Here is a 27,577-nt window from a genome sequence, read left to right on the forward strand (position 1 = left end):
GCAACAGTTAGGGATTGGGCCCATTCCCGCAGGGCATAGCTTTACACTGCCACCGTTCATGTCTCCACATGCTACTCTCCAGCTCTGGGTACCAAAGGGTTCCCTTCTGCTGATCAACAGCAAGAATCTTAGCTTACGCAGAACCAGCAACAGCATCTTGCAAAATTCAAGGACAATCCCTGTCAACATCTCACATGGAGAGGTGTGACTGATACGAGAAGCAGCAGCAGCAGACAAGAAGCCTTGGTGGTCTTTCCTTGAAGGGTGAGCACTACAGTTATTTGTCAGAGAATAGTTTTTTCTACTGAGACTTCTTTAACCTCTCCCTTGAGCCATCTGCTTGGCTCAGGCCCTGCTATGGCCATTCAGTTGCTCTCATCTCCTTCCTGTCACACAGAAAGCCAAAAGGCCAGGCTGGAGTGACTCAAGAGGCTTTTATGCCTACCCTAGCAATAGGTCCAGGCTCCCAGCAAGCAGAATTTCCTTCTCAGCAGTAGCTGGGCTGTGGCTGACCTGCTCTAAGAGTGATCTGTACTGTGTCTCCTAGAGGAAAAAAAAGCAACATCCTATAATGCAACTGGCAGGAGGAAAGTGTTAGTACCCTATAAATTAATGAAATCTCTCTGCTCTGTTAGTGTTGTGACATCTTCCTGCCTCTTGAAGCAAGGAAAGTTTCTGATTAGGATGGCAGATTATATAATTGAGCTACAGCAGCTTACACCCAAAGGCAACTTTATGACACATCTCCTTACGGGGCTGACTAGTATCAGCCACTATGTTTTTTGGTATTAAGATAAATACCAGCACGAGATGCAAGCTGGGAGGGGAACAAAACAGTAGCTAGGAAAGCAGGAAAATTATCTGCTACATTTGCAATTCAGGTTTGTTTTTTTTTTTTTTTGCAAAGAAAATCTAAAACAAAAACCATAAACACTTTCAAGCCTGCATCAACATGAACTAGGCTTCCTCTTGGTCATATGGCAGGAGACCTCATCTGCATGTAGTTTACTCAGTCTTAAGGTGGGATCCAGTTTGCTTAGCTTAGGCACTCTCTTTTCACATACATTTAGGTACCCCACTGAACAATCTTCCAAAAACAATGCCTTATTCTCTATCTAGTTCAAGGAGAGGAGGCGCTTACATCTAAGGCAACAGGTATCTCAGAGGGACAAAGGCTGCTACAAGTCTGTCTGCCTCTCCCCCATATGTTTGTTCATTTGCAGATGGGGATGCGGGAGATTTACTGCCAAGCTCCCCATGTGGTGGATGTGCTGATGAAGATGCCACTGCCACAGTCCCTCATCAACACAGTAGCCTGTTCTGCAAAAGTCCAACCAATTGACATGTTGCCCATTTTGTTTTAATACTGTCACATCATTGACTGCTAGGTCAATTCCCAGACTGGATGGGGATTTCAGCACAGAGAAAGGAAATTAAGAGTGCAAAATAGAAAAACAGATGGCATAAGCTTCATTAAAATAATATCTTATCTCCTGGGGATCACATGGAGATCTGTTGCCTTCCAGTGGATGTGGAGCCCCTGAGATTTACACTTGGAGATCATTCTGTTCCTCCCTCTTGTTATCACAACTCTCTTCTGTTTTCAAAAGGCTTGCTCCATCTAGATATGCCTCCTAATAAGGACTAATGGACACCCAGCCCCCCACAGTGCTGTCAGGAGCCTCCTTATCAAGTGATTTGCCAGAAAGAAAGCAGCATGGCTGAGCCCTAGAGTTCCTGACAGAAAGACAAAGCAGGAGTGGTAGAAAAGTAAGAAATAAATAATTAATATGGATATAATATCAATAAGGGTTTAAGATTTTGAACTACACAAACTGGGAGATGTTATTTCCCCTTTGTGTGAGGTTCTCCACTTTGTTGATGTGGCCCCAGCAGCAAGCTAAATGTTTTACTATTCCACTTACAAACTGGGTGTAATCTTTATGAAGTCACAAGAAATATAAGGCACCTAGTTAGTTTCTCTTGTATCTAACTGACCCCCAAGCAAACAGGTGGCAATGAAATGTATTTATTCAGAGGTGGAGAAACAACCAAGGAAAAGACCATTCAAGCAGCGGAATAAAAATCTGTGTTCAGTGCATGCAGCACAGCACATTCTTTCTGTCACACTTCAGTCACTGCGGACTCTGGAAGCAAAAGTTGTATTCCTGATGGGTTGGTATTTAATTGAGCTCATTTGAACCAAGCTTACAGCAAGCACATATGACAGATTTATATATGAATCTTCACAGAGTAAAAAATGACATTTATCAACCTTCCAGCAGAGCATCTGACATTTGAACAATTGATTCTGATTTAACAGTGAAAAATGCCACTATCCATACGGAAAACCTGCATTAGGATTAAACCCCCAGTCACTACCATCCCCAACAATGGCTCTGCCAGTTAAGCCATTAAACATTTATGTACTACCTTAACTTTGCCTTGGTTTAAAGAAATTAAAAAAATAATCCAAATCCTGATGAGTTTAATGCAGAAGAGAAAAGATCGAGCTAGAGGAACAGGGGCCAGAGCCAGGAGATACAAGCCATTAAACTGCTTGAAAAATGTAACGGCTGGGCAGATTTTAAAATTAACATCAGCAGGAGCTGATGTGGATTAAAGGCATGTTACACTGGCTACAGACAACACCGTTAGTCTCATTTTGCCCCAGGTAATCTAGAGCTCATCTGGGTATGGCCAAGAGTAGAGAGTCAATCCAAATGCCACTAGATACGTGTTCACCTAATTAAAGGGGCACGCTGTATCCACAGGCAGAGACAGGTGTTTGAGCAGACTTCTCTCCGGCGACAAGGCAGGAAGATGCTAGTCAGCCTTGTCAGACAACTCCTCTTAAGCAGGCAGATTTCACCCACTACTACCTTCATAGGCATATTGTGGTCAGCACTGAATATTCACTGGAAAGATGCACTAGCTGGAAAGGAGGTCCTGGCAATGGTACACCTCTAGCTACTGGAAAAAACTATTCAGACTCTTCCAATACCTCCCTTTGCCTCTTTACTGGTGGACAGTAGCATTCAGCAGTGGCTAAGTGGAATAAAATTTTCCCTATGTGGAAAATCAGAAGTTCTGGCAGAAGGACTCATTCTGTTGTATCTGATCCTTGGAAAAAAAGTGCTAACCTCTGTAGAAGTGTGACTATGGCATATTTTCATGTATTAGCGTCCTGGTTCCAGTGGGGATAGGGTTAATTCTCCCCAGGCTCACAGGTATTCCATGCCATGTGAGCCATGCCCACCCTGAGCTGCTGGGGGAGGGGGCAGGAAGTCACACTGGGAGCAGGCTGGGGCGTCAGGGGTCCGGTTGGTGAGCAGCAGTTCTGTAATCATCTTTGTATATTCCTCTATCCATGTTATTGTTGTTGTTTTCTTGTTCCCTTTGCTGTTCTGTTAAACTGCCTTTGTCTCAACCCAAGAGTTTTAACTTTTTCTTCTGATTCTTCCTGTATTGGGAAGGCCCAAGCGAGCGGCCGTGTGGTTCTTTGTTGCCATCTGTCGTGGTTTAGCCTCAGACAGCAACAAAGAACCACGTGCCGCTCGCTCGGGCCTTCCTAATACAGGAAGAATCAGAAGAAAAGGCAAGACTCTTGGGTTGAGACAAAGGCAGTTTAACAGGACAGCAAAGGGAACATGCAAACAACAACAACAACACGGACAGAGGTATATACAAACACGATTATGGAACCGCCGCTCCCCGCCGCGACCGGGACGCCCCCGCCCGCTCCAAGCCGCGACTTCCTGCCCCCTCCCCCAGCAGCTCAGGGTGGGCATGGCTCACATGGCATGGAATACCAGGGAAAATTAACCCTATCCCCACCGGAACCAGGACATTAGCCACCCCTTATTCCATACCATCTATGCCATGCCCAGATCTTACAGGTTCCAATGAATTGCCACCACTCTCCCCTGTCATATATATATACACATATATATTCATGCAGATATAATGCCCTTAGTTTATGGGCCATCCCTCCAAAAGTGTCCGTTGAGCTCTTGTAATCCATGGCTTTGGGCTCCATCTGTTAGAACAGTCTCTCAGGGCAGGTGAGATGCTGGGTGGTGCTGGTCTGTTGCATGCTGTATTTTTCGGAGCTTGTGACTGGTGCACTCGGTGTGGCTCATGCATGCAGTCCGTGGGCTGAAGATGTAGATCTTGAGGAAGTTGCTGGGCACCAGCTGCTGAGGTCAGTTCTGATCCCATCACCCCTGTGCCTTACTCGTAGTACAACTGATAGCAATTATAGCAATGAGGACATACAGTGACAGGGTTACTTAGCAATTAACAGCACACAATTTGATTCATTGGCTATTCTCACCCAAAATCAGATCCCCATGAGGTACACATCGGACTTCCCCATCCTGCCGCATCACCCACCAAGTGCACCCAGGTCCTTGGGCAAAAGCAATCCCACGGATGGGTTTGCCTTTGCCTGAGGCAGGACTAACCCAGACTGTCTTCCCTAGCATATTCTTCATGTGCACTACGGGGACTTTATCCCCTTCTACAGTACGTGGAAGTTTTGATTGGGCAGGGCCAGCCCGATTGGTAGATCCCCTGGTGTTAACTAGCCAGGTAGCTTTTGCTAAATGTGTATCCCAGTGTTTTAAAGTCCCACCACCCATTGCTCTCAGTGTAGTTTTTAACAATCCATTGTATCGTTCTATCTTCCCAGAGGCTGGTGCGTGATAGGGGATGTGATACACCCACTCAATGCCATGCTCTTTGGCCCAGGTGTCTATGAGGCTGTTTCAGAAATGAGTCCCGTTGTCCGACTCAATTCTCTCTGGGGTACCATGTCGCCACAGGACTTGCTTTTCAAGGCCCAGGATAGTATTCCGGGCAGTGGCATGGGGCACAGGGTATGTTTCCAGCCATCCAGTGGTTGCTTCCACCATTGTGAGCACATAGCGCTTGCCTTGATGGGTTTGTGGCAGTGTGATATAATCAATCTGCCAGGCCTCCCCATATTTATATTTCAGCCATCGTCCTCCATACCAAAGAGGCTTCAAACGCTTGGCTTGCTTGATTGCAGCGCACGTCTCACATTCATGGATGACCTGTGCAATAGTGTCCATGGTCAAGTCCACCCCTCGGTCACGAGCCCATCTATATGTCGCATCTCTCCCTTGATGGCCTGAGGAGTCATGGGCCCACCGAGCTATGAATAGTTCACCCTTACGTTGCCAGTCCAGATCCACCTGAGCCACTTCAATCCTAGCGGCCCGATCCACCTGCTGGTTGTTCTGATGTTCCTCTGTGGCCCGATTCTTCGGTACATGGGCATCTACATGGCGTACTTTCACAACCAGATTCTCTATCCGGGCAGCAATATCTTGCCATAGTTCAGCAGCCCAGATGGGTTTGCCTCTGCGCTGCCAGTTGCCCTGCTTCCACTGCTGTAACCACCCCCAGAGAGCATTTGCCACCATCCATGCGTCAGTGTAGAGATAAAGTACTGGCCATTTTTCTCGCTCAGCAATGTCCAAAGCCAGCTGAATGGCTTTCACCTCTGCAAACTGGCTCAATTCATCTTGTCCTTCACTGGCTTCTGCAACTTGTCGTGTAGGACTCCACACAGCAGCCTTCCACTTTCGATGCTTTCCCACAATCCGGCAGGACCCATCAGTGAACAGGGCATATTTCTTCTCATTTTCTGGCAGTTTATTATATGGTGGGGCCTCTTCTGCACGCGTCACCTCCTCCTCTGGTGACATTCCGAAATCCTTGCCTTCTGGCCAGTCCATGATCACTTCCAGAATTCCTGGGCGACTGGGGTTTCCCATTCGCGTTCGCTGTGTGATCAGTGCAATCCACTTACTCCATGTAGCATCGGTTGCATGATGTGTGGTGGGGACCCTTTCTTTGAACATCCAACCCAGCACCGGCAGTCGAGGTGCTAAGAGGAGCTGTGCTTCTGTACCAACTACTTCCGAAGCAGCTCGAACCCCTTCATATGCTGCCAATATCTCTTTTTCTGTTGGAGTGTAGCGGGCTTCAGATCCTCTGTATCCCCCACTCCAAAATCCTAGGGGTCGACCTCGGGTCTCCCCTGGTGTTTTCTGCCAGAGGCTCCAGGTAGGGCCGTTCTCCCCGGCTGCGGTGTAGAGCACATTTTTAACATCTTGTCCTGCCCGGACTGGCCCCAGGGCCACTGCATGGACTATTTCCTGTTTGATTTGTTCAAAAGCTTGTCGTTGCTCAGGACCCCATTTAAAATCATTCTTCTTCCGGGTCACTTGATACAGAGGGCTTACAATTTGACTGTAATCTGGGATATGCATTCTCCAAAAACCCACAATGCCTAAGAAAGCTTGTGTTTCCTTTTTACTAGTTGGTGGAGACATAGCTGCTATTTTGTTGATCACATCCATTGGGATCTGACGGCGTCCATCTTGCCATTTTATTCCTAAAAACTGGATCTCCTGCGCAGGTCCCTTGACCTTACTTCGCTTTATGGCAAAACCATCTTTCAGAAGGATTTGGACTATTTTACTCCCTTTCTCAAAAACTTCTTCTGCTGTGTTTCCCCATACAATGATGTCATCAATGTACTGCAGATGTTCTGGAGCTTCACCCTGTTCCAGTGCAGTCTGGACCAGTCCATGGCAAATGGTGGGGCTGTGTTTCCACCCCTGGGGCAGTCGATTCCAGGTGTACTGGACGCCCCTCCAAGTGAAAGCAAACTGTGGCCTGCACTCCACCGCCAAAGGGATTGAGAAGAATGCATTCGCTATATCAGTCGTGGCATACCACTTAGCTGCCTTGGACTCCAGTTCGTACTGGAGTTCTAGCATGTCCGGCACGGCAGCACTCAGCCGTGGCGTGACTTCATTGAGGCCACGATAGTCTACAGTTAGCCTCCACTCTCCATTAGATTTTCGCACCGGCCATATGGGACTGTTAAAGGGTGAGTGTGTCTTGCTGATCACTCCTTGAACCTCTAGTTGACGAATCAGCTCATGGATGGGAATCAGAGAGTCTCGGTTAGTGCGATATTGCCGCCAATGCACCGTCGTGGTAGCAATTGGCACCTGCTGTTCTTCGACCCTCAACAACCCCACAACAGAAGGGTCCTCCGAGAGACCAGGCAAGGCAGACAACTGTTTAACTTCCTCCGTCTCCAAGGCAGCTATGCCAAAAGCCCAACGGTACCCTTTTGGGTCCTTAAAATACCCTCTCCTGAGGTAATCTATGCCAAGGATGCATGGAGCCTCTGGGCCAGTCACAATGGGATGCTTTTGCCACTCATTCCCAGTTAGGCTCACTTCTGCCTCCAGTACAGTCAACTCTTGGGATCCCCCTGTCACCCCAGAAATACAAATGGGTTCTGCCCCTCTATAGCTTGATGGTATTAAAGTACACTGTGCACCCGTGTCCACTAGAGCCTTATACTCCTGTGGGTCTGATGTGCCAGGCCATCGAATCCACACCGTCCAATAAACCCGGTTGTCCCTTTCCTCCACCTGGCCAGAGGCAGGGCCCCTCTAATACTGGTCATAGTATCCGTTACTCACTTCTTGCAGAAATGACTTGGAAGTTCCTTCAAGAGGATCAGAAGCAAGATCAGGCCTTCTGCTCTGTCTGGGGAACTGCCCAGTGGAAACTGGGGCGGCACTTTTCCTGGAGGGATCCCCTTTTGTGGTTGTCCTTCCTTGCAACTCCTGTACCTGTGTCTGCAGGATCGAAGTAGGTTGTCCATCCCACTTCCTCATGTCCTCCCCGTGGTCACGCAGGTAGAACCACAGGGTTCCTCATGGTGTGTACCCTCTGTACTCTCTCTCTTGAGTGGGGAAATGCCTGCTTCTAATAGCTGAGATGCTGGCCCGTGCAGGTGGGGAGTAGGACATATTCTCTTCAAGTTGCTGGACCTTCCAGGACAGTTTCTCCACAGCTGAGACAAGGGGGGAAGAGAGACTTTCTTCATATCGCCAGAGCCGGCCAGCCACCTCATCCACCGTTGGTCCCTCTTCACCTTTCCATTCCATTACTGCCAGGGAGTTGGCATATGACGATGGTGCGCTCCGCACAAACTTCCACCACGTGGGCCTTGTGCATTGCACCTCATCAGGGTCTGTGGGTAAGTCTGCATTGTCCAAGTCATAATAAATCATCTCCCGCACGGCTAATTCTCTCAGGTACTGGATACCTCTTTCCATGGTAGTCCACTTGCTTGGCTGACATACAACATCCTCACTGAAGGGGTATCTCTCCCTCACGCCTGACAGGAGTCGTTTCCAGAGGCTGAGGGCTTGGGTCTTTTTCCCAATCGCCTTGTCAATGCCGCCTTCCCTAGACAGGGATCCCAGCTGCCTGGCCTCCCTACCCTCTAATTCCAGGCTACTGGCCCCATTATCCCAGCACCGGAGCAGCCAGGTGACAATGTGCTCGCCTGAAAGTCGGCTAAAATCTTTTCGCATATCCCGCAGCTCACTCAAGGATAGGGATCAAGTAATTATCTCTGGTTCTGCCTCTTCCTCCTGCTCTCGTGATGACCCTGGTTCATCATCATCTCTTACTAAGCGAACTGATTTCTTTGTGTACTTCTTCTTCTGTATGGGGGCAACTGATACTGGCACAGGTTGGTTCCCTGGTTCAGCGGCAGTGTCCGTCGCAGGGGTTGCAGCAGCCGCAGGGGCCGCCGGTCTGGTTTCCATCTCTTCCCCTTGAGGGTGCTGCATAATTCTGAGCAGTGCCTGGTAGATACTGGCCAGGGCCCAGCACAGCGCGGTGAGTTGTGCCTCTCTAGAATAGCCACAGCATTTTCCCTTCAAATATTCTACCACTTTATCAGGGTCCTGTAATTGTTCAGGGGTGAAGTCCCAGACCATTGGAGGTGAGAAGTTCTCTAGGTACCTGCCCATGTTCTCCCACATGCCATGCCACCCCTGACTATCCAACCTTGGAGCAGATCTCCGGGTGGCAGTCTTAAATAGCTGTTTAACCCTAAACAAGACCTGGAACGTATTCAGGAGACATAACAATAGGACCAGGCTGGTTTGAGTATCCCAAGGATATTCAAAATTCTCAAAAGCTGTCATACCTGACCTGAAGGAGAAATGGGAGGTGAAAGAGCTGGGGAAAGTGTCCCCCCCCGTTTCCCCCACAGACTGGGTGTGATTATTAATAAATTCTGAGAGACGGTGCCCAAGGTATGGACAGGACAGCAACACCACATAAATGCCCCAAAGTAACTGTCTAACAAGTGATGTTATCATCTCATAAACCGATATTGCACAGGACAACAAAATGATAATCCTCATCCCTCTCCCAGAAGTAACAAAAATCATCGGAAGGAGTACATAAGACATATAGGAATTCACATAACACAGCCATGAGAACAAACCAAGCAACATGGTGACCAGCAACTATTTGCCTAATACAATAAACGCATACAACAAATTTGTTTTTCCCAGCTCTAGTTGAATTCTGTCGTTATCTCAACCCTTCGAGCCCCACGTTGGGCGCCAAAAAAGGACTGTCGTGGTTTAGCCTCAGACGGCAACAAAGAACCACGTGCCGCTCGCTCGGGCCTTCCCAATACAGGAAGAATCAGAAGAGAAGGCAAGACTCTTGGTTTGAGACAAAGGCAGTTTAACAGGACAGCAAAGGGAACAGGCAAACAACAACAACAACACCGACAGAGGTATATACAAACACGATTATTACGGGACCGCCGCTCCCCGACCGGACCCGGGACGCCCCGCCTGCTCCAAGCGGCGACTTCCTGCCCCCTCCCCCGGCAGCTCAGGGTGGGCATGGCTCACATGGCATGGAATACCAGGGAAAATTAACCCTATCCCCACCGGAACCAGGACACCATCTGAGGCTAAACCACGACAATTAGCCATTTTAATAATTACTTACCTTGCAATCAACTATGTAACAGTCGCCTCCAGCTGGTAAATTCCAGTTTTCAGCAGATTGAGTTTCTCCTGTCATATTTTTCTCATCTCTATTATTCCAGTTTTCATGTTTTCTCTCTATGGCATTTCTGAGTCTTTGTTGAACTGATGTCTCCCAAATATAGAATCATAGAATCATTTAGGTTGGAAAAGACCCTTAAGATCATCAAGACAAACTGTTAACCTAACGCTACTAAGTATACCAATAAACCATGCCCCAAAGTGCCAGGGCTACCCGTCTTTTAAATACCTCCAGGGATGGTGATTCAACCACTTCCCTGGGCAGCCTGGTTCGATAACCCTTTCCGCGAAGAAATTTTTCCTAATATCCGTCCTAAACCTCCCCTGGCGCAACTCGAGGCCATTTCCTCTCGTCCTATCGCCTGTTACTTGGGAGAAGAGACCAACCCCCGCCTCGCTACAACCTCCTTTCCGGTAGTTGTAGAGAGCGATAAGGTCTCCCCTCAGCCTCCTTTACTCCAGGCTAAGCCACCCCAGTTCCCTCAGCCGCTCCTCATAAGCCTTGTGCTCCAGACCCCTCACCAGCTCCGTTGCCCTTCTCCGGACACGCTCCAGCACCTCCGTGTCTTTCTTGTAGTGAGAGGCCCAAAACTGAACACAGTATTCGAGGTGCGGCCTCAGCGGTGCTGAGTACAGGGGGACAGTCGCTTCCCCAGTCCTGCTCGCCACGCTATTCCTGATACAGGCCAGGATGCTGTTGGCCGCCTTGGCCACCTGGGCACACTGCTGGCTCACATTCAGACGGCTGTCTACCAATACCCCCAGGCTCTTTTCTGCCGGGCAGCTTTCCAGCCACTCTTCCCCAAGCCTGTAGCGTTGCACGGGGTTGTTGTGACCCAAGTGCAGGACCCGGCACTTGGCCTTGTTGAACCTCATACCATCGGCCTCGGCCCATCGATCCAGCCTGTCCAGATCCCTCTGTAGAGCCATCCTACCCTCAAGCAGATCGACGCTCCCGCCCAACTTGGTGTCGGCTGCAAACTTACTGAGTGAGGGTGCACTCGATCCCCTTATCCAGATCATTGATAAAGATAGTAAACAGGACTGGCCCCAATACTGAGCCCTGGGGAACACCACTTGTGACCGGCCGCCAACTGGATTTAACTCCATTCACCACCACTCTCTGGGCCCGGCCCTCCAGCCAGTTCTTTACCCAGCAAAGAGTACGCCCGTCCAAGCCACGAGCAGCCAGTTTCTCCAGGAGAATGCTGTGGGAAATGGTGTCAAAGGCTTTACTAAAGTCCAGGTAAACAACATCCTCAAACCAGGACAACAGCTTTTCCCTCATCCATTAAGCAGGTCGCATTGTCACAGAAGGAGATCAGGCTAGTCAAGCAGGACCTGCCTTTCATGAACCCATGCTGACTGTGCCTCATCACCTGGTTGTCCTGCATGTGCTGCATAATGGCACTCAGGATGATCTGCTCCATAACCTTCTTGGGCACCGAGGTCAGAGTGACAGGCCTATAGTTCCCCAGATCCTCCTTCCAGCCCTTCTTGTGGATGGGCATCACATTTGCTAACCTCCAGTTAACCGGGGCCTCCCCAGTTAGCCAGGACTGCTGGTAAATGATGGAAAGTGGCTCGGTGAGCACTTCCACCAGCTCCCTCAGTACCCTTGGGTGTATCCCATCCAGCCCCATAGACTTGTGTATGTCTAAGTGGTGTAAGAGGTCACTAACCGTTTCCCTTGAATTACAGGGGCTTCATTCTGCTCCCCATCTCCATCTTCCAGATTGGGGGGCTGGGTACCCAGAGAACAATTGATCTTACTATCAAAGGCTGAGGCAAAGAAGGCATTAAGTATCTCAGCCTTTTCCGCATCCTTTGTCACTATGTTCCCCCTGCATCCAATAAAGGAGGGAGATTCTCTGTAGCCCGCCATTTGTTGTGAATGTATTTGTAGAAACATTTTTTTATTGTCTTTTATGGCAGTAGCCAAATTAAGTTCTTGTTGGGCTTTGACCCTTCTAATTTTCTCCCTACATAACCTCACAACATCTTTGTAGTCCTCCCAAGTTGCCTGCCCGTTCTTCCAAAGGTCATAAAGTCTCTTTTTTTTTTTTTGCCTGAGTTCCAGCCAAGCTCTGTTCAGCAAGGCCGGTCTTCTTCCCTGCTAGCTCGTCATTTGACACATAGGGATGGCCTGCTCCCGCACCTTTGCCCTTCAGGACTGCCTCCCAAGGACTCTGTCAAGCAGGCTCCTAAACAGGCCAAAGTCTGCCCTCTTGAAGTCCAAGGTGGCAGTTCTGCTGACCTTCCTCCTTGCTTCTACGAGAATCAAACAACTCCCTGTGCAGGAAAGCCTCAAATCTCTGCTGAGCACAACTGTATGGATGTTTGTGAATAAAAGGGCTGTGTCTCAGAGTTTGCTCAGAGCCCTGAGTGCCTTACAGATTGGCCAGGAAATAACATTTCACATTCAGTCCTTTGTGGCTATTTGCCCTCAAGAGACAAAACCCTGCATAGCAGCTCGAAGCCAGAACCAAGGCACAGAAATACCACAATCAATCAGCACCAACTTTTTACGTCAGTTTTTTTTTTTCCCCACACAACACGCTGACCCAGCCTTCCTAGACTCCTCTGCCCTTCAGGACTCTTGTCAACCAAGCTCCTGAATAGACCAATGTCTGCCCTCTGGAAGACCAAGGTGGCAGTTCTGCTGACCTCCCTCCTTGCTTCTCTAAGAATTGAGAACTCTATCATTTTGTGATCACTATGCCCAAGATGGCCTCCAAACAAAACATCACCCACAAGTCCTTCCCTGTTTGCAAACAACAGGTCCAGCAGGGCTCCTTCCCTAGTTGGCTCACTCACCAGCTGTGTCAGGAAGTTATCTTCCACACACTCCAGGAAACTCCTAGACTATTCCCTCTCTGCTATATTGCATTTCTAGCAGACATCTGGTAAGTTGAAGTCCCCCATGAGAACAAGTGCTAGCGATCGTGAGACTTCTCCCGGCTGCTTATAGAATATTTCATCTGTCTCTTCATCCTGGTTGGGTGGTCTATAACAGACTCCCACCACGATATCTGCCTTGTTGTCCTTTCCCCTGATTCTTACCCATAAACAGTTGACCCTTTCATCACGATCATTAAGCTCTAGACAGTCAAAACGCTCCCTAACATACAGAGCCACTCCACCGCCTGCAGCACTCCACTCCATTGCAGCACTCCAGTTGTGCAAGTCATCCCACCATATTTCCATGATTACAATTATATTGCAGCAGGAAAACTACACAATGGCTTCCAGCTCCTCCTGTTTGTTGCCCATGCTGTGTGCATTAGTGTAGATGCACTTCAGTTGGGCTATTGATCCTGCCACCTTTTTTTGGGGAGAAGCCCTAATTCCTACCTGACTGTTCTCAGGTGCTTCCGTGGTTTCCAATGCATCAACAACCCTTGTGTCTTTGCTGCCTCGTGGATCTCCACTCCCTATCCCCACTGAGATGGCTAAGGTTCTGCATGCATTAATATAGAGACATTTCAGATGTGCTCCAGTGTACTCAGCACATTGTGCAGCAGACTGAAGGACCTTGCATTAGCCTTGTGAGGAAGCAGAATATCATGCTAATATGATGATTCTGCTTCCAAAACTTAAAAAATATCGCTCAGAAATAGCACAAGTATTTCTACATGAATCTTCACAACCCTAACAAACCCTCCACCTCACAGTAATACAGCTCTATCTTTTTCTGGTAGTCCAAGCCTCTGATCCTTTCCCTTGTGTTTGCAGTTATCCCGTCTTCTCTTCCTTTTACAGTCCCTCTATATTATCTTCATTCTTTTTCTGGCCAAGCCTTGATCTTAGCTCGATAAAAATCTGTACGTTTAAAAAGCTATGCCTTCCTTTCAAGGTATAGCTTCCTTCCTCTAACACAGCCCAAGATAAATGGTCCTTGCATGTTTGTAGGTCAGTTCCCTGAGCAGCAGAATCACACTGAAACTGCTCTGTGAATTATCTGAGCTGAGCTAGCATGCTCAGCCACATGCATGGAGATCTGCATATGATCCCATGAGCATCTCGCCATATTTCAGACCTTTTCACTCTCCATCAGCAGAGACTCACCTAATTTCACTCGAAGTGGGGACGGCTTATAGTTCATGGCTACAGTCTCTCCCTCTCTCGTATCACAATCTCTGTCCGAAATAGATGCAGCTGTTGGATCCTGTTAAGAAAGAAAATGAAACAAAACAGAATGGTTTAGCTAGAAGTTATGCAGTCTCTTCTCTAACTGTCTGTTAGGTGAGTCTATTCCCACCTGCATTCAGAGGGAACAGAGAACACGCTGGTGTTTTGAATGGCTGAAACCTAGGGGCAAAACACAGAACTTTGGAAGCAGGTTTAATATGCTAAAAGTACCTCTGGAAATACCAGATTTCAACATCTGACTTATACGATGGATGATACTGGGAATATAATATGGAGGGTGGGTCACCAGTTCAAATTCAACCTGGGCTGACAGTTGTCCGAAACCATTTCCATGTGATGACTCTTCGGGGTGTTGTATGAAACACATTTACAGTTACAGCTAAGTTCTAAGCAGACCAGTCAACCTCATGATTAAAACTAAAAAGCTCATGACGAGCTGCGTGAAAGTCCAGCTCAGAAGAAATTAGGACTGAATTTTCCTACTCATTCAATCTCTGTTCCATCTTGGAGAGGAACGAAGAAGTCTGTACTTCCCAATCTGGCCTATTTTGTGGATAACTGGAAAGATTTAACTTCAGTATCTATCAGTACAGCACCTTTCACTGTCACTGAAGTCCCCCTGAAAACCAAAGCTCCCCAAACACAGAGTCCACCCCATCACGCCTACTTGCAGACAAGCTAATCCAGGTAGTGTTGTACTCTATGGTACAGCACATCAAAGGATTCAGATAGACAAACTACCAATTCAGGCAGCTCCAGCACTGATTAAAATATTTGAAGTCCTTTCATGGCAAACTTCAAACCTGTTGGAACTGTCTCTATTTAGCACGATAGTGAAAATTAAAATTGGTTTTCAAACACATTCACTTCTTCCCACCTAGAAGCTAGAAACTAAATTGAACATGCATATATATACACACACGGGATGTTTAAGGTGGTAAGTGGCAGGCCACCACCCGGGTCCAGGCTTCCCAGATGAAAACCTTTTCTCTGACAGTCTGGGAAAAAGCAGGATACAGCCATTTTTAAAGAGCATGACTCCAAGAGCTGGATGCTTCCTAGTGATACTGAACACAACCAAGTCCTTGGAGCCCCAATCTGCTGGCTGCAGGAAGGCATGGGAGTAGACATGTTATAGTAAAGGACATGGTGCGATGTCCAGATACTGCCTCCTGTGCTGGTGCAGTCCAGCACTTGAACACGAGCTCCCACATGGAAGGAACCCACAGCCAGCACTTCACATGGCAGGGAAAGGGCCTGGTCATCTGGAATAACTCAGATTCAAACTATTAAAATTATACTTAAGCTCTTTAAATCAAAACCAGACCCTGCTTTTCTTGGAAGCTGATGTGCTGACAGTAGCTTCTCCTTGTGGGTAACCTGCCAGTGACATTAGACACCCATTTGTATGAACAGCGGGAGGGGAGAAGTGTTCTGAGGTGCCTATGAGGATCCGGACTCTGATCCTGGACCAGAGGACTCAACTAGAGCAACCTCAAAGCTGGGCCCTAGACCAAACAAATAGAAAAGGCTTCGTAGATCACCAGAGAAGAGAAAGATGGATTTTCAACGAGCGATTAATTCCATCCTGTCTTAGACACTCATCTTAAAAGGAAACAAGTCCATCCCTGGAGATGTGTCTTCCTTTCCCCCTACTGACTACAGAGGAAGCCTGGCAACTGGTTAAGACTGCACCCCTGCCCCTGACACTGGAGGTGGGGATGATGAAGGGCACACCATCAGAGTCCATAACAATGCCAGTCCACACCACTCCGAGGTTTGGAATGATGTTTTTCTGCCTCAGCAGCACTGCACCTCTACAGCAGGCCCACAGGAGAACACATTACTGCCACACAACAGACTCGTGACTAGCACAGAGGGATCACAAAGCACCAGCAGAGTCTGGGCAACCACCACTGCATGCATGGGTCAGGTTCACTCCCTCCAAAGAGTAAAATGGAATCAAGAAGAAACTGAGCTGGGCCAGAGACAGCATCCCCAGTGCCAGCATGTATCTATCCCTGGCCCAGGAGCGTCAAGGCACTGTCATATTTCCCATCCATCACTTCATATACATTCTGCAGCACTGCACAGGACTCCATAGTAAAAAACTCCATCTGCAAGAAGACAGCATTCCCACAGCAGCTCAGCTGGAGCTGCCTCTTTGCACAAACACACTTTGCTTCTGTGCATACTGAATGGGTGCATTTCTTTCTCTATAGCTCATCCACCCAAAAAAACATTTACTTGACTAATTAGCCTTTTGCTTGTGAATGCCTATGAGCACACTGAGATTCACCACAGGCTTTCACTATTGGAATTCACTTGGCAATTTTGTCCTTTTTTTACAAGCTTCCCTAGACTGATGCATTCAGCTCTGACCCCAACATCAAAGTCTCAGCTACACGGTGTGACCAGTGTGTGAATAGAATAGAATATTATATTTCAGTAGGAAGGGATGGGGCATTGACTACCTCTCTAGGAAGCCTGTTCCAGTGTTTGACCACCCTCTCGGTAAAGAAATGCTTCCTAATGTCCAGTCTAAACCTCCCCTGGTGCAGCTTTGAACCATTCCTACATGTCCTATTACTGGATACCAGGGAGAAGAGATCAGCACCTCTCTCTCCACTTCCCCTCCTCAGGAAGCTGCAGAGAGCAATGAGGTCACCCCTCAGACTCCTTTTCTCCAAGTTAGACAAGCCCAAAGTCCTTAACCGCTCCTCATAGGACATGCCTTCCAGCTCTTTCACCAGCTTTGTTGCCCTCCTCTGGATGCATTCAAGGACCTTAACATCCTTCTTAAATTGTGGGGCCCAGAACTGCACACAGTACTCAAGGTGAGGCCACACCAATGCTAAATACAGCGGGATAATCACCTCTTGACTGGCTGGTTATGCTGTGTTTGATGCACCCCCAGGATGTGGTTTGCCCTCTTGGCTGCCAGGGCACACTGCTAACTCATATTGAGCCTGCTGTCAACCAGCACCTCCAGATCCCTTTCTGCAGGGCTGCTCTCCAACCACTCCTCTCCCAATTTATACTGGTGTCCAGTGTTACTCTATCCCAGGTGCAGAATCTGACATTTTGACTTGTTAAATTTCATCCCATTAATCATAGCCCAATGCTCCACTCTATCTAGATCCTTCTGCAAGGCCTCTTGTCCCTCAAAAGAGTCAACAGCACCTCCCAGTTTAGTATCGTCAACAAACTTGCTAATGGTGCGTTCAACTCCTGCATCCAGATCACTGATAAAAATATTGATCAGAACTGGCCCTAGAATTGAGCCCTGAGGAGCACCACTGGTGACTGGTTGCCAGCCAGATGTAGCCCCATTCACTACAACCCTTTGAGCTCTGCCCTTCAGCCAGTTCTTCGTCTAGTGCACTGTGAACCCACTCATCTCACATTTGGACAACTTGTCCAGAAGGATGCTGTGAGGGACAGTATCAAAAGCCTTACTAAAATCCAGAGAAACTACATCCACCGCCTTCCCTTCATCCACTGGGTGGGTGACCTTATCAGAGAAGGATATCAAATTAGTTAAACAGGACTTTCCCTTTGTGAACCCATGTTGACTGTACCCGATGATTGCATTATTCTTTAAATGCTTTTCAGTAGTACTCAGTATAATCTTCTCCATAATTTTTCCAGGTACTGAGGTTAGACTAACCGGTCTGTAGTTCCCTGGGTCTTCCCTCATGCCCTTCTTGTAAATTGGAATAACAGCTTCCAGTCAGCGGGGACCTCCACAGACTCCCAAGACCTTTGGTAGGTGATCGAGAGGGGTCCTGCCATAACATCCTCTAGCTCCTTCAGTACTCTGGGATGAATCCCATCAGGCCCCATGGACTTGTGAACATTCAGCTGATACAGCCAGTCCTTTACAATTTTAGTGTCCACAAATGGAAAAATCACCGTTCCCACAGTCATGGTCCTCCAACTCAGGGGACCAGGGAGCCCAAGGTCTGTCAGTATCATTAAAGACTAAAGCAAAAGTCACATTGAATGCCTCTGCTTTTTCTTCATCCCTATTTGTCAGGTCCAATGTTTTCTTTAGACCTCCTCTTGCTATTAACATACTTATAAAAGCCTTTCTTGTTATCTGAAACAACACTGGCCAGTTTCAACTCTAGTTGAGCTTTGGCCTTTCATATCTTCTCCCTGCACATAGAAACCACAGCTCTGTAATCTTCCTACGAAGCCTGACCTCGCTTCCAGAGATCGTGCAATTTCTTTTTCCTCTTGAGCTCCAAGAGGTACTCTGGAGCTTCCAGGGTACTCTGCTAAATTGCTCCCTGAATAGCTTAAAGTTTGCTCACCTGAAGTCCAGGGTAGCAACTCTGCTAACCTTTTTTTTCATTCTACTGAAAATTTTAAACTCAACCATTTCATGATTACTGTGGCTGAGACAGCCACCTACCATCACATCTCCCATGAGTCCTTCACAAACAACAAGTCTAGGAGGGCATCCTTCCTAGTTGTCTCACTGAGTACCTGTGACAAGAAGTAATCTCCTACTGTCCTGGTTTGAGGTAAAACAGAACCAATTTTCTGGTTTGTAATTTTACTTTTTAGCTGAGCCTCTTCTAACTGACCAAAGTCTGAAATTAACAGCATATTGTTCAGACACTGTTCACTCTCAGAGTGATAAGACCTGATTATACCAAGGAATGGTATGCACAGAGGCTCTTGCTTAGACTTATTGCTATAACAACCAAGGTCAGCTCACTTCGCTGTTTTGCCCCGTTAGAGGGTCGGAAGCAGAGAAGCGTAGAGGGGTCCCACCTGCAGGGAGGAGCAGATGGGACAGGTGACCCAAAACTGACCAACAGGGTATTCCATCCCATCTGCATCACACTCAGTATAAAAGCTGAGGGATCAAAGGGGTCTCTGGCTTGTTTTTTCTTTAATGGCCGATGTCTGAGGAGGACCCTGTCTGTTCGTCTGCCTTTGATCCTGATCTGAGCATTCCTGATTCTAGTTCCAGAATTCAGCTCCTGTCTGTCGCTGACTCCAGTCTGGGACTTTCCCTGTGCCTGCTGGTGACGCAATCGTCATCCTGGGAGCTGGATACGGTTTTGTATATACTGTATACTTTTTTCCTTTAATTTTTATTATTATTTACTATTTTCTTATTTGTTATTAATTTCATTAAAGTAGTTTAGTTCTTTTTCTAAATTAGTAAATCTCCTTATCTCTTCCTCTCCTCTCTGAGGAGAGATGGGGGGGAGGGCCATCTGTCATTCTGATCGGCCAATCCGGCCAAAACCACAACAGATTTATTGGCACCCAATGTGGGGCACGATTGTGGCCCAACTGTGGCACTACCAGAGTTCTGATAGATGGTCTGAATAGTTTGAATTCCAGTTTACTCAGAGGTTGATACAGACAGCTCACATCATGTCGTTGCTAAACAGATTATTGTATCGTCTCTTTGTAGCGATTACTTTAAAGTTAATTGATATAACAACGCTTAGCTGGCCTTATGTGCTGTATTGCTTGCTTGCTCTTTCTGTCTGTATACGGTGGTTCAAACGTGCTATTTTGCTGCTGTTTCTAATTGTGATCCAGGCTGTGGTTGAATGTATAGCTTCTTTACCTTCATACCTTGGGCATTACGTAATGGATTCTGTTACTACTTACGCTAATTATACTTTGAATTTTACCATGGATATGTTTACTTCGCCCTTTACTTCCTATGTCAAATTGTCACCATCAGAGCCAGGAGAGGGATCTCCTTTGGGTACCGTGACTGACAGTTACATTCCTAAAATCATGGTTTTGGTGTCGATTTTCCTGCATGGGGTGCAGGGGTGATTTCTCTTTAAATCTTGGTGCAAGAGTAGGTGTTGTACGATATGCACTACTTGAACTCCTTTGGCACCGGTACAAGTTGCCCCGGTGACCAGAAGGAAAAAGAAGAGGTCAGTAAGTTCCTCTGTCCCTTGTGACAAAGACCAAGTAAGGCCAGATAGCAGGGGGGAGGACTCTTCTGATGAAGATCGAGGAAAGAGTTCTTCTAAAGACGATAGGGGAGAGGCTCCTGCATCAGCCCAGGAGGAGGAATCAGATACAGAGGTAATCATCAAATCCTTCTCTATGAAGGATCTGTGAAATTTGAGAAAGGATTTTACCTGTAATGATGGTGAGACACTTGTCTCCTGGTTGCTCCAATGCTGGGATAATGGGGCTGATAGCATGGAGTTAGATGGTAGCGAAGCTAGGCAGTTGGGAAACCTGGCCAGAGAGGGCGGTATAGATAAAGCTCTTGGGAAAGAGTCAGACTCTCAGTCTCTGGAGGCGACTCATATCAGCCGTAAAAGGCAGATATCCTTTTAAGGATGATATTGAATGCCACCCGATTAAATGGACCAGCATAGAGAAAGGTATTAAGTACCCGAGAGAAATGGCTGTGAAAGAGGTGATTTATGGTGCCTGGGAAGTGAATGTAGATCCTGATGAAATGCCATGCAGACGACCTATGTTGCAGAAATTTGTACAGAGTGCACCACCAATGTATTCCCATACCTTGTCAATGCTGATCTGGGGAGGATGTGATGATGGTTCACTAACTGTAAATGAAGTGGCTAGCAGAATGCGACAGTATGAAGACAGTCTCTCTCGTTTAAGAATTGGCCATTCTGCTTGGCCAATCCGGCCAAAACCACAACACCTACAGACTTCAAGAATTTCCAAGACCTGCTCATCGCAGCAGTATGATATTCCCAGTTGACGTCTGGGAAATTGAAATCTCCCATAAGGACTAGGGCTACCGATCCAGAGATTTCTCCTAATTGCCTATAGAATAACTCATCAGTGCTTACATCCTGGCTGGGCGATCAATAGTAGACACCCACTATGACATCTGCTTTGTTTTCCATCCCCCTAATCCTCACCCAGAGGCTCTCAACCACATCATCCCTGACTGTAAGGGCTATACAGTCACACTTCTCCCTTACATACAAGGCAACTCCTCCACCTCTAGATACCACTTCTAAGGTCCTTCAGCCTCTAAATACCACTACAATATAAACATGAAATATCTATAAACATAAAACTTAAAAAAAACCCACACTTTAAAAAAACAAACTTAAAAACACCACTGAGAACCAAGATGTGCATAGTCTGTCTATCTATGTGTATTGGGTTTGCGTGGCAAGGCTTTGGTAGCAGGGGGGTTACAGGGCTGGCTTCTGTGAGAAGCTGCTAGAAGTTTCCACTATGTCCGATAGAGTCAATGCCAGCCAGCTCCAAGACAGACCCACCACTGGCCAAGGCTGAGCCAATCAGCGATGGTGGTAGCACTTCTGGGATAACAGAAGGGGGGGGGGGGGGGGGAACAAACACACCTGCATGGCAGCAGCCAGAAGAGAGGAGTGAGAATATGTGAGAAAAATAACTCTGCAGACACCAAGGTCAATGATGAAGGAGGGGGAGGAGGTCCTCCAGGTGCCAGAGCAGAGATTCCCCTACAGCCTGTGGTGAAGACCATGGTAAGGCAGGTTATCCCCCTGCAGCCCATGGAGGTTAACGGTGGAGCAGATATCTACCTGCAGCCCATGGAGGACCCCACACCAGAGCAGGTGGATGCCCCGAAGGAGTCTGTGACCCTGTGGACAGCCCATGCTGGAGCAGACTCCTTGCAGGACCTGAGACAGAGGAGCCCACGCTGGAGCAGTCTATTCCTGAACGATTGCACCCCATGGAAAGGGTCCACACTGGAGCAGTTCATGAAGAACTGCAGCCTGTGGGGAGAACTTATGTTGGAGAAGTTCATGGAGGACTGTCTCCGATGGGAGGGACCCCACACTGGAGCAGGGGAAGAGTGCAAGGAGTCCTCCCACTGAGAAGGGAGGAGCAGCAGAGACAACATATGATGAACGGACCACAAACCCCATTACCCATCCCCCTGCACTGCTTGGGGGGAGGAAGTAGAGAAATCGGGAATGAAGTTGAGCCCAGGAAGAGGAGGGGGGGTAAGGTGTTTTAAGATTTAGTTTTTGTTTCTCATTACCCTACTCTGATTGGATTGGTAATAAATTAATTTTTCCCAAGTCGAGTCTGTTTTGCCTGACGGTAATTGCTAAATGATCTCTCCCTGTCCTTATCTTGACCCATGAGCTTTTCATTATATTTTCTCTCCCCTGTCCAACTGAAGAGGGGGAGTGATACAGTGTCTTTGGTGAGCACCTGGCATTCAGCCAGGGTCAACCCACCACACACTGACACTTACGGTTCTAATATTTCAGCCGCTACAGTTACTACTGGAAAAGAAACATCTAGTAGCCCATGAAAGTTTGGTGCAGTACCAAAGCCAGCATCTAGTATCTGAGACTGAGTAAAAACTGGACTGATGCTCAGTGTCTCAAGTAAGAACTAATCACAGGAATCTCCTCCTTATAAGGAGTAGTTACTGGGCTTCAACAACCCTAAATAACATGTAAGATTAATTTTCTCTCCACTAGCAGCTGTAAGAATCTCAACCATTCCTTCATACCAATCTGGTAATAACACAGATTTCAAGGAAAGATGCTGCTCATCCCATAAATCTACCAAAGTTTGGAACAAAACCAAAGGATACAGGTTTCTCCTTTACCTCTTATTTCTCAATTTGACTTCAGGGGCAGGAGTGGAGGAAACCATACAACAGCTAGTGGGAGAATTGTATCAACACTGGAGAGGCAAGGCCTCTATACAAAAAGGGATAAAACAAAAGGGTTCTTTGGAATAAAAATGATACCAAAGCTAAAACAGCTGGTCAACACACTGACACATCATGGCTTGCAACAGCAGAGCAAGATAGTCCTGACCTTTCACAAACATAACTGTACAGCTAATAGGAAGTCCCCTGCAACAAGTATCTAAGAGACTGGCACAATATGTTACCTTGCATGTGCACAATATCTTTCCCACAGAGTTGACCAAGTTTGATTTGAGACTTCTTAAAGCCTGTTTTTAAGGCTGAAAACAGGACTTAGGACTTCAACGTTTGTACTTGGCATATAGACACACACAAGTCTATGGGGCTGGATGGGATACACCCAAGGGTACTGAGGGAGCTGGTGGAAGTGCTCACCGAGCCACTTTCCATCATTTACCAGCAGTCCTGGCTAACTGGGGAGGCCCCGGTTAACTGGAGGTTAGCAAATGTGATGCCCATCCACAAGAAGGGCTGGAAGGAGGATCTGGGGAACTATAGGCCTGTCACTCTGACCTCGGTGCCCAAGAAGGTTATGGAGCAGATCATCCTGAGTGCCATTATGCAGCACATGCAGGACAACCAGGTGATGAGGCACAGTCAGCATGGGTTTATAAAAGGCAGGTCCTGCTTGACAAACCTGATCTCCTTCTATGATAAGTTAACCCGCTTAGTGGATGAGGGAAAGGCTGTGGATGTTGTGTACCCGGACTTTCGTAAGGCCTTCAACACCCTTTCCCAAAGCATTCTCCTGGAGAAAATGTCTGCTCATGGCTTGGACAGGCATACGCTTCGCTGGGCAAAAAACTGGCTGGATGGCCAGGCCCAGAGAGTGGTGGTGAATGGAGTTAAATCCAGTTGGCAGCCAGTCACAAGTGGTGTTCCTCAGGGCTTGGAATTGGGGCCAGTCCTGTTTAATATCTTTATCAACGACCTGGACGAGGGGATCGAGTGCACCCTCAGTAAGTTTGCAGCCGACACCAAGTTGGGCAGGAGCATCGATCTGCTTGAGGGTAGGATGGCTCTACAGAGGGATCTGGACAGGCTGGATCGATGGGCCAAGGCCAACGGTACATGATTCAGCAAGGCCAAGTGCCTGGTCCTGCACTTGGGTCACAACAACCCCGTGCAGCACTACAGGCTTGTGGAAGAGTGGCTGGAAAGCTGCCCAGCAGAAAAGGACCTGGGGGTCCTGTGGCTGAATATGAGCCAGCAATGTGCCCAGGTGGCCAAGAAGGCCAACAGCATCCTTGCCCATATCAGAAATAGTGTGGCCAGCAGGACTAGGGAAGTGGTTGTCCCCCTGTACTCAGCACCGCTGAGGCCGCACCTCGAATACTGTGTTCAGTTTTGGGCCCCTCACTACAAGACGTTGAGGTGCTGGAGCATGTCCAGAGAAGGGCCTAGAGAACAAGACTTATGAGGAGCAGCTGAGGGAACTGGGGTTGTTTAGTCTAGAGACTCTCTTATCTCTCTACAACTACCTGAAAGGAGATTGTTGCCAGGTGGGTGTCAGTCTCTTTTCCTAAGTGATAGGATGAGAGGAAACAGCCTCAAGTTGCACCAGGGGAGGTTTAGATTGGATATTAAGAAAAATTTCTTCACTGAAAGGTTTGTTGAGCATTGGAACAGGCTGCCCAGGGAACTGGTTGAGTCACCATCTCCAGAGGTATTTAAGAGACATGTACACATGGTGCTTAAGGACATGGTTTAATGGTGGACTTGGTAGCATTAAGTTAATGGTTGGACTCTATTTTAAGGGTCTTTTCCAACCTAAATGATTCTATTCTATGAAAGGGACAATTCCTGCCAGTCAAGCCTCAGTATGGATTTTTCATAACACATTTTCAAGAAGAGTTGGACTTCCTGTAACTCCTTTACCATACCCATTACCCTTTATACTAGCATAGTGATTTAGATTCCAGTTTTGATCAAACTTTTGACACACACAGATTCACAGAAATTGAATCACTAGCTATAAGTTTCTCCCAGGCTTTTCAACTGCCAACAACCTAAAGTGAAGTGCAGCTTTTACATGCTCATGGGCTAGGTGACCTCCACCTTCAAAGCTTGTGAACATGCTGTTCCTACAACTATTTTAAGGACTGCTATTCACAAATTTTTTTTGTATATAAAGGGAAAATAAGATTACAGAGATCTAGACAGACCCACAGATCCAGAAGAGGTTGGTAGGGGTAAAGAGGAACAGTTTAGTCTTTCCCTGGACTACAACACAATTTTGCTGCAAGATTCTTTGAAGTTTAAGAATCCTAAACTTGGAAAGAAAGTTTTTCCTGCTGTTTCCATATCACATGGATTCTGTGAAACCCATTACACATTCCCATTCCCATCCTGTTCACGTACCCCCCCAAGCTTGTCTCAAGAAATATACTCAGCTTTCTCATATTCCATATGTATTCCACAGCCAGCTGCCACAAACAAGGTTCAGGTATTGTGCATTCCCTTGTGCTTTCAAAATAAATCCACATTTGCAACCATTAAGGCTCAGTGTTACAACTAAAAAGACACTACAGCATTTCCAAGACCCAGGCTTTACTTATGCAAAATCAATTTTGCCACTGGAACAAAGCTGTCCCACAGATAATACTGGAAGTGTTGTTGCAGAGGGGAAGCTATCCTGACAGAGCTGATCCCTGTACAGACACAGGAGCACTGTACGTTTCTCTGTACACCCAAGACCCCTACTCCAAACAAGCCAAGCCAGCAGGGGTGAACCTTCACTACTTTTGTACCATCTGTGTGATCACCAGCAGAGACCCCTTTCCATGCCCCAACTGACACAGCAGTACCTGTAGAAGCCCTTTGACTCTGTGGTGCTCGACTGGAGGGTCTGCTCTTGCCATCAGAGAATGTATTTTACATTAGCATCACATGCATGTGGATGGGACAAAAATCATGCTTTCATACAGAGGGGCATATTGTTTTTAGAAGCACCAGTCACAAGATCCAGACAGACAAAAGCTTTACAATGCCATTTGTCCTGGTTTGGCGTGGAACAGAGCCAACTTTCTGTTCAGGGAGAGAGGCTCTTGCTTACACTTATTGCTGTGGCAACCAGGGTCAACTGAATTGGTTGTTTACCCCATGGAGGGGTTGCACCTGTGGAGAGGAGCAGACAGGTCAGGTGACCCAAACCTGACCAATTCCATCCCACCTGCCATGCTCAGTATAAAAGCTGAGGGATCAAAGGATCAGATTTTTCTTCTTCAAGAATGATCAATGACTGATGTCTGAGGAGGACCCTGTCTGTTCATCTGCCTTTGATCCTGACCCATGCGTTCCTGAAGCTAGATCTGGAATCCAGTTCCCATCCGTCGCTGAGTCCAGTCTGGAACTTCCCCAGTGCCTGCCAGTGGCATCTTCCTGGGAACTTGAAACAATATATATACACACAAAACCATATCTATTTCATTATTTCCTTTTTATTTTATTATTAATACTTCATTGAAGTAGTTTAGTTTTTCTAAACTCATAAATCTCTAACTTTCTCCTTCCTCTCCTTGAAGCAAGAGGTGGGGGAGAGCATCTGTTGTCTTGTCATTGGTCAGTCCAGCCCAATCCATGACAGGTCAAGAACACTCCTATTTGTTTTTTCTTCTCAATTAAGAATATGCACCCTGTGCAATGCAGACACCTCTCCCTTTCTCTCCTGTTTCTCAGGTCAGTCTGCTCAGACAGCTCCTTGAATGTTCAGGTTCTGCAGACTTCAAAAATTTGTCTTTTGCCACATCTCAAGCTACTTGCAACAACCGACCACAAAACAAGTTTCAGATTAAAAGTTAAGCCCCACAATCGAGTCACTACCAATGAGGATAAACCCTTTCTTCACTCAAGAAGAGATTTCCAGACATACTGACAGAACAACTACATATAAGACTTTGTGCAAAGAAGTGGAGAAGAAACAGCGTGCTTGCAGAGACAGTGCCAGCCAGAACATGCTCCTGTGTCCTGACAAGTCATCCTCTAGCAACAGCAGCTGCATCCCTCACCACAGCCATTCAGGAGCCTGTGCTGGAATCACTGCTGGAGTTTCTCCCTGGCCTGGGGGGGATAATAAAAATGCTCCTGTACCTCTGCACCTAAGGCCTGATACAGGGTAGGGGAGGGACAAGACAACCCCAATGACAGAACTGAGGTATTGTTATGTCCCGGTCTGACTACATTGGGCCCAGGAGAGATTCACAATGATTCCAAGTGTGAGATTAAGACACAAACAAGGTCAGATGCCGCTCACTGCGGGTTTATTGTTATTCCCCAGCAATAGTCACTGAGATGAGCGATAGAGTAAAGGCAGAAAGGAAAAGCAGTATTACAGAGCACAGCAAGAGTATAGCCACCACCACAGGCCTGAAAGCATCCCGACGGTCCTCTGGAGTTCAGCAGCATCCCATTGATCCATGGTTCTCAAGTTGTAAAGGTGGTGGGGGTCCCAGTTCCAATTGTGGTAGGTCAACCGCACCAGTTATAGTCCAGGTCAGTCTGTAGCTTAACCAATCAGGGTGACAGTGGCCTTTGCCCAGCTAATCGTCATTTGACGCGGTCACCATATGAGCTCTTCCTGCCCACTGTTGCCCAGGCAAGCCCTGGGGAAGATGGGGGGGGGGGGGGGGGTGTCTGGCCACTCTGATAACCAAAGGCCTACACCCTTTTCAGCTGGTGACAGTCTTGGATGGTGACTGATAAGCAAAAGAATGGTCTGAAGAAAGTGCTAGATAGACACAAGCAAGCTTCTTATCGGCCCACAAGCCTGCCACCAATTTGC

The 27,577-nt window shown here is 47.3% G+C and overlaps 1 protein-coding gene across 10 annotated transcripts in view; it reads right to left on the minus strand.

Annotated features, from left to right (window-relative positions):
- Nucleotides 1-27,577, minus strand: part of LOC141735443 (protein FAM219A-like) — an 86,680-nt gene that overhangs the window by 55,071 nt on the left and 4,032 nt on the right. For 4 of the 10 annotated variants that reach the window (XM_074568216.1, XM_074568214.1, XM_074568212.1 and 1 more), the window contains exon 2: nucleotides 14,013-14,112. In XM_074568216.1, the coding sequence (XP_074424317.1) occupies nucleotides 14,013-14,112 (100 nt within the window). Of the gene's footprint in view, nucleotides 1-14,012; nucleotides 14,113-20,230; nucleotides 21,308-27,162; nucleotides 27,331-27,577 lie in introns of those variants that run through there. The other 6 variants (XM_074568215.1, XM_074568217.1, XM_074568208.1 and 3 more) reach the window with 4 other exon arrangements.

This window comes from Larus michahellis, chromosome W, assembly GCF_964199755.1.
Source record: "Larus michahellis chromosome W, bLarMic1.1, whole genome shotgun sequence".
NCBI lineage: Eukaryota > Metazoa > Chordata > Aves > Charadriiformes > Laridae > Larus > Larus michahellis.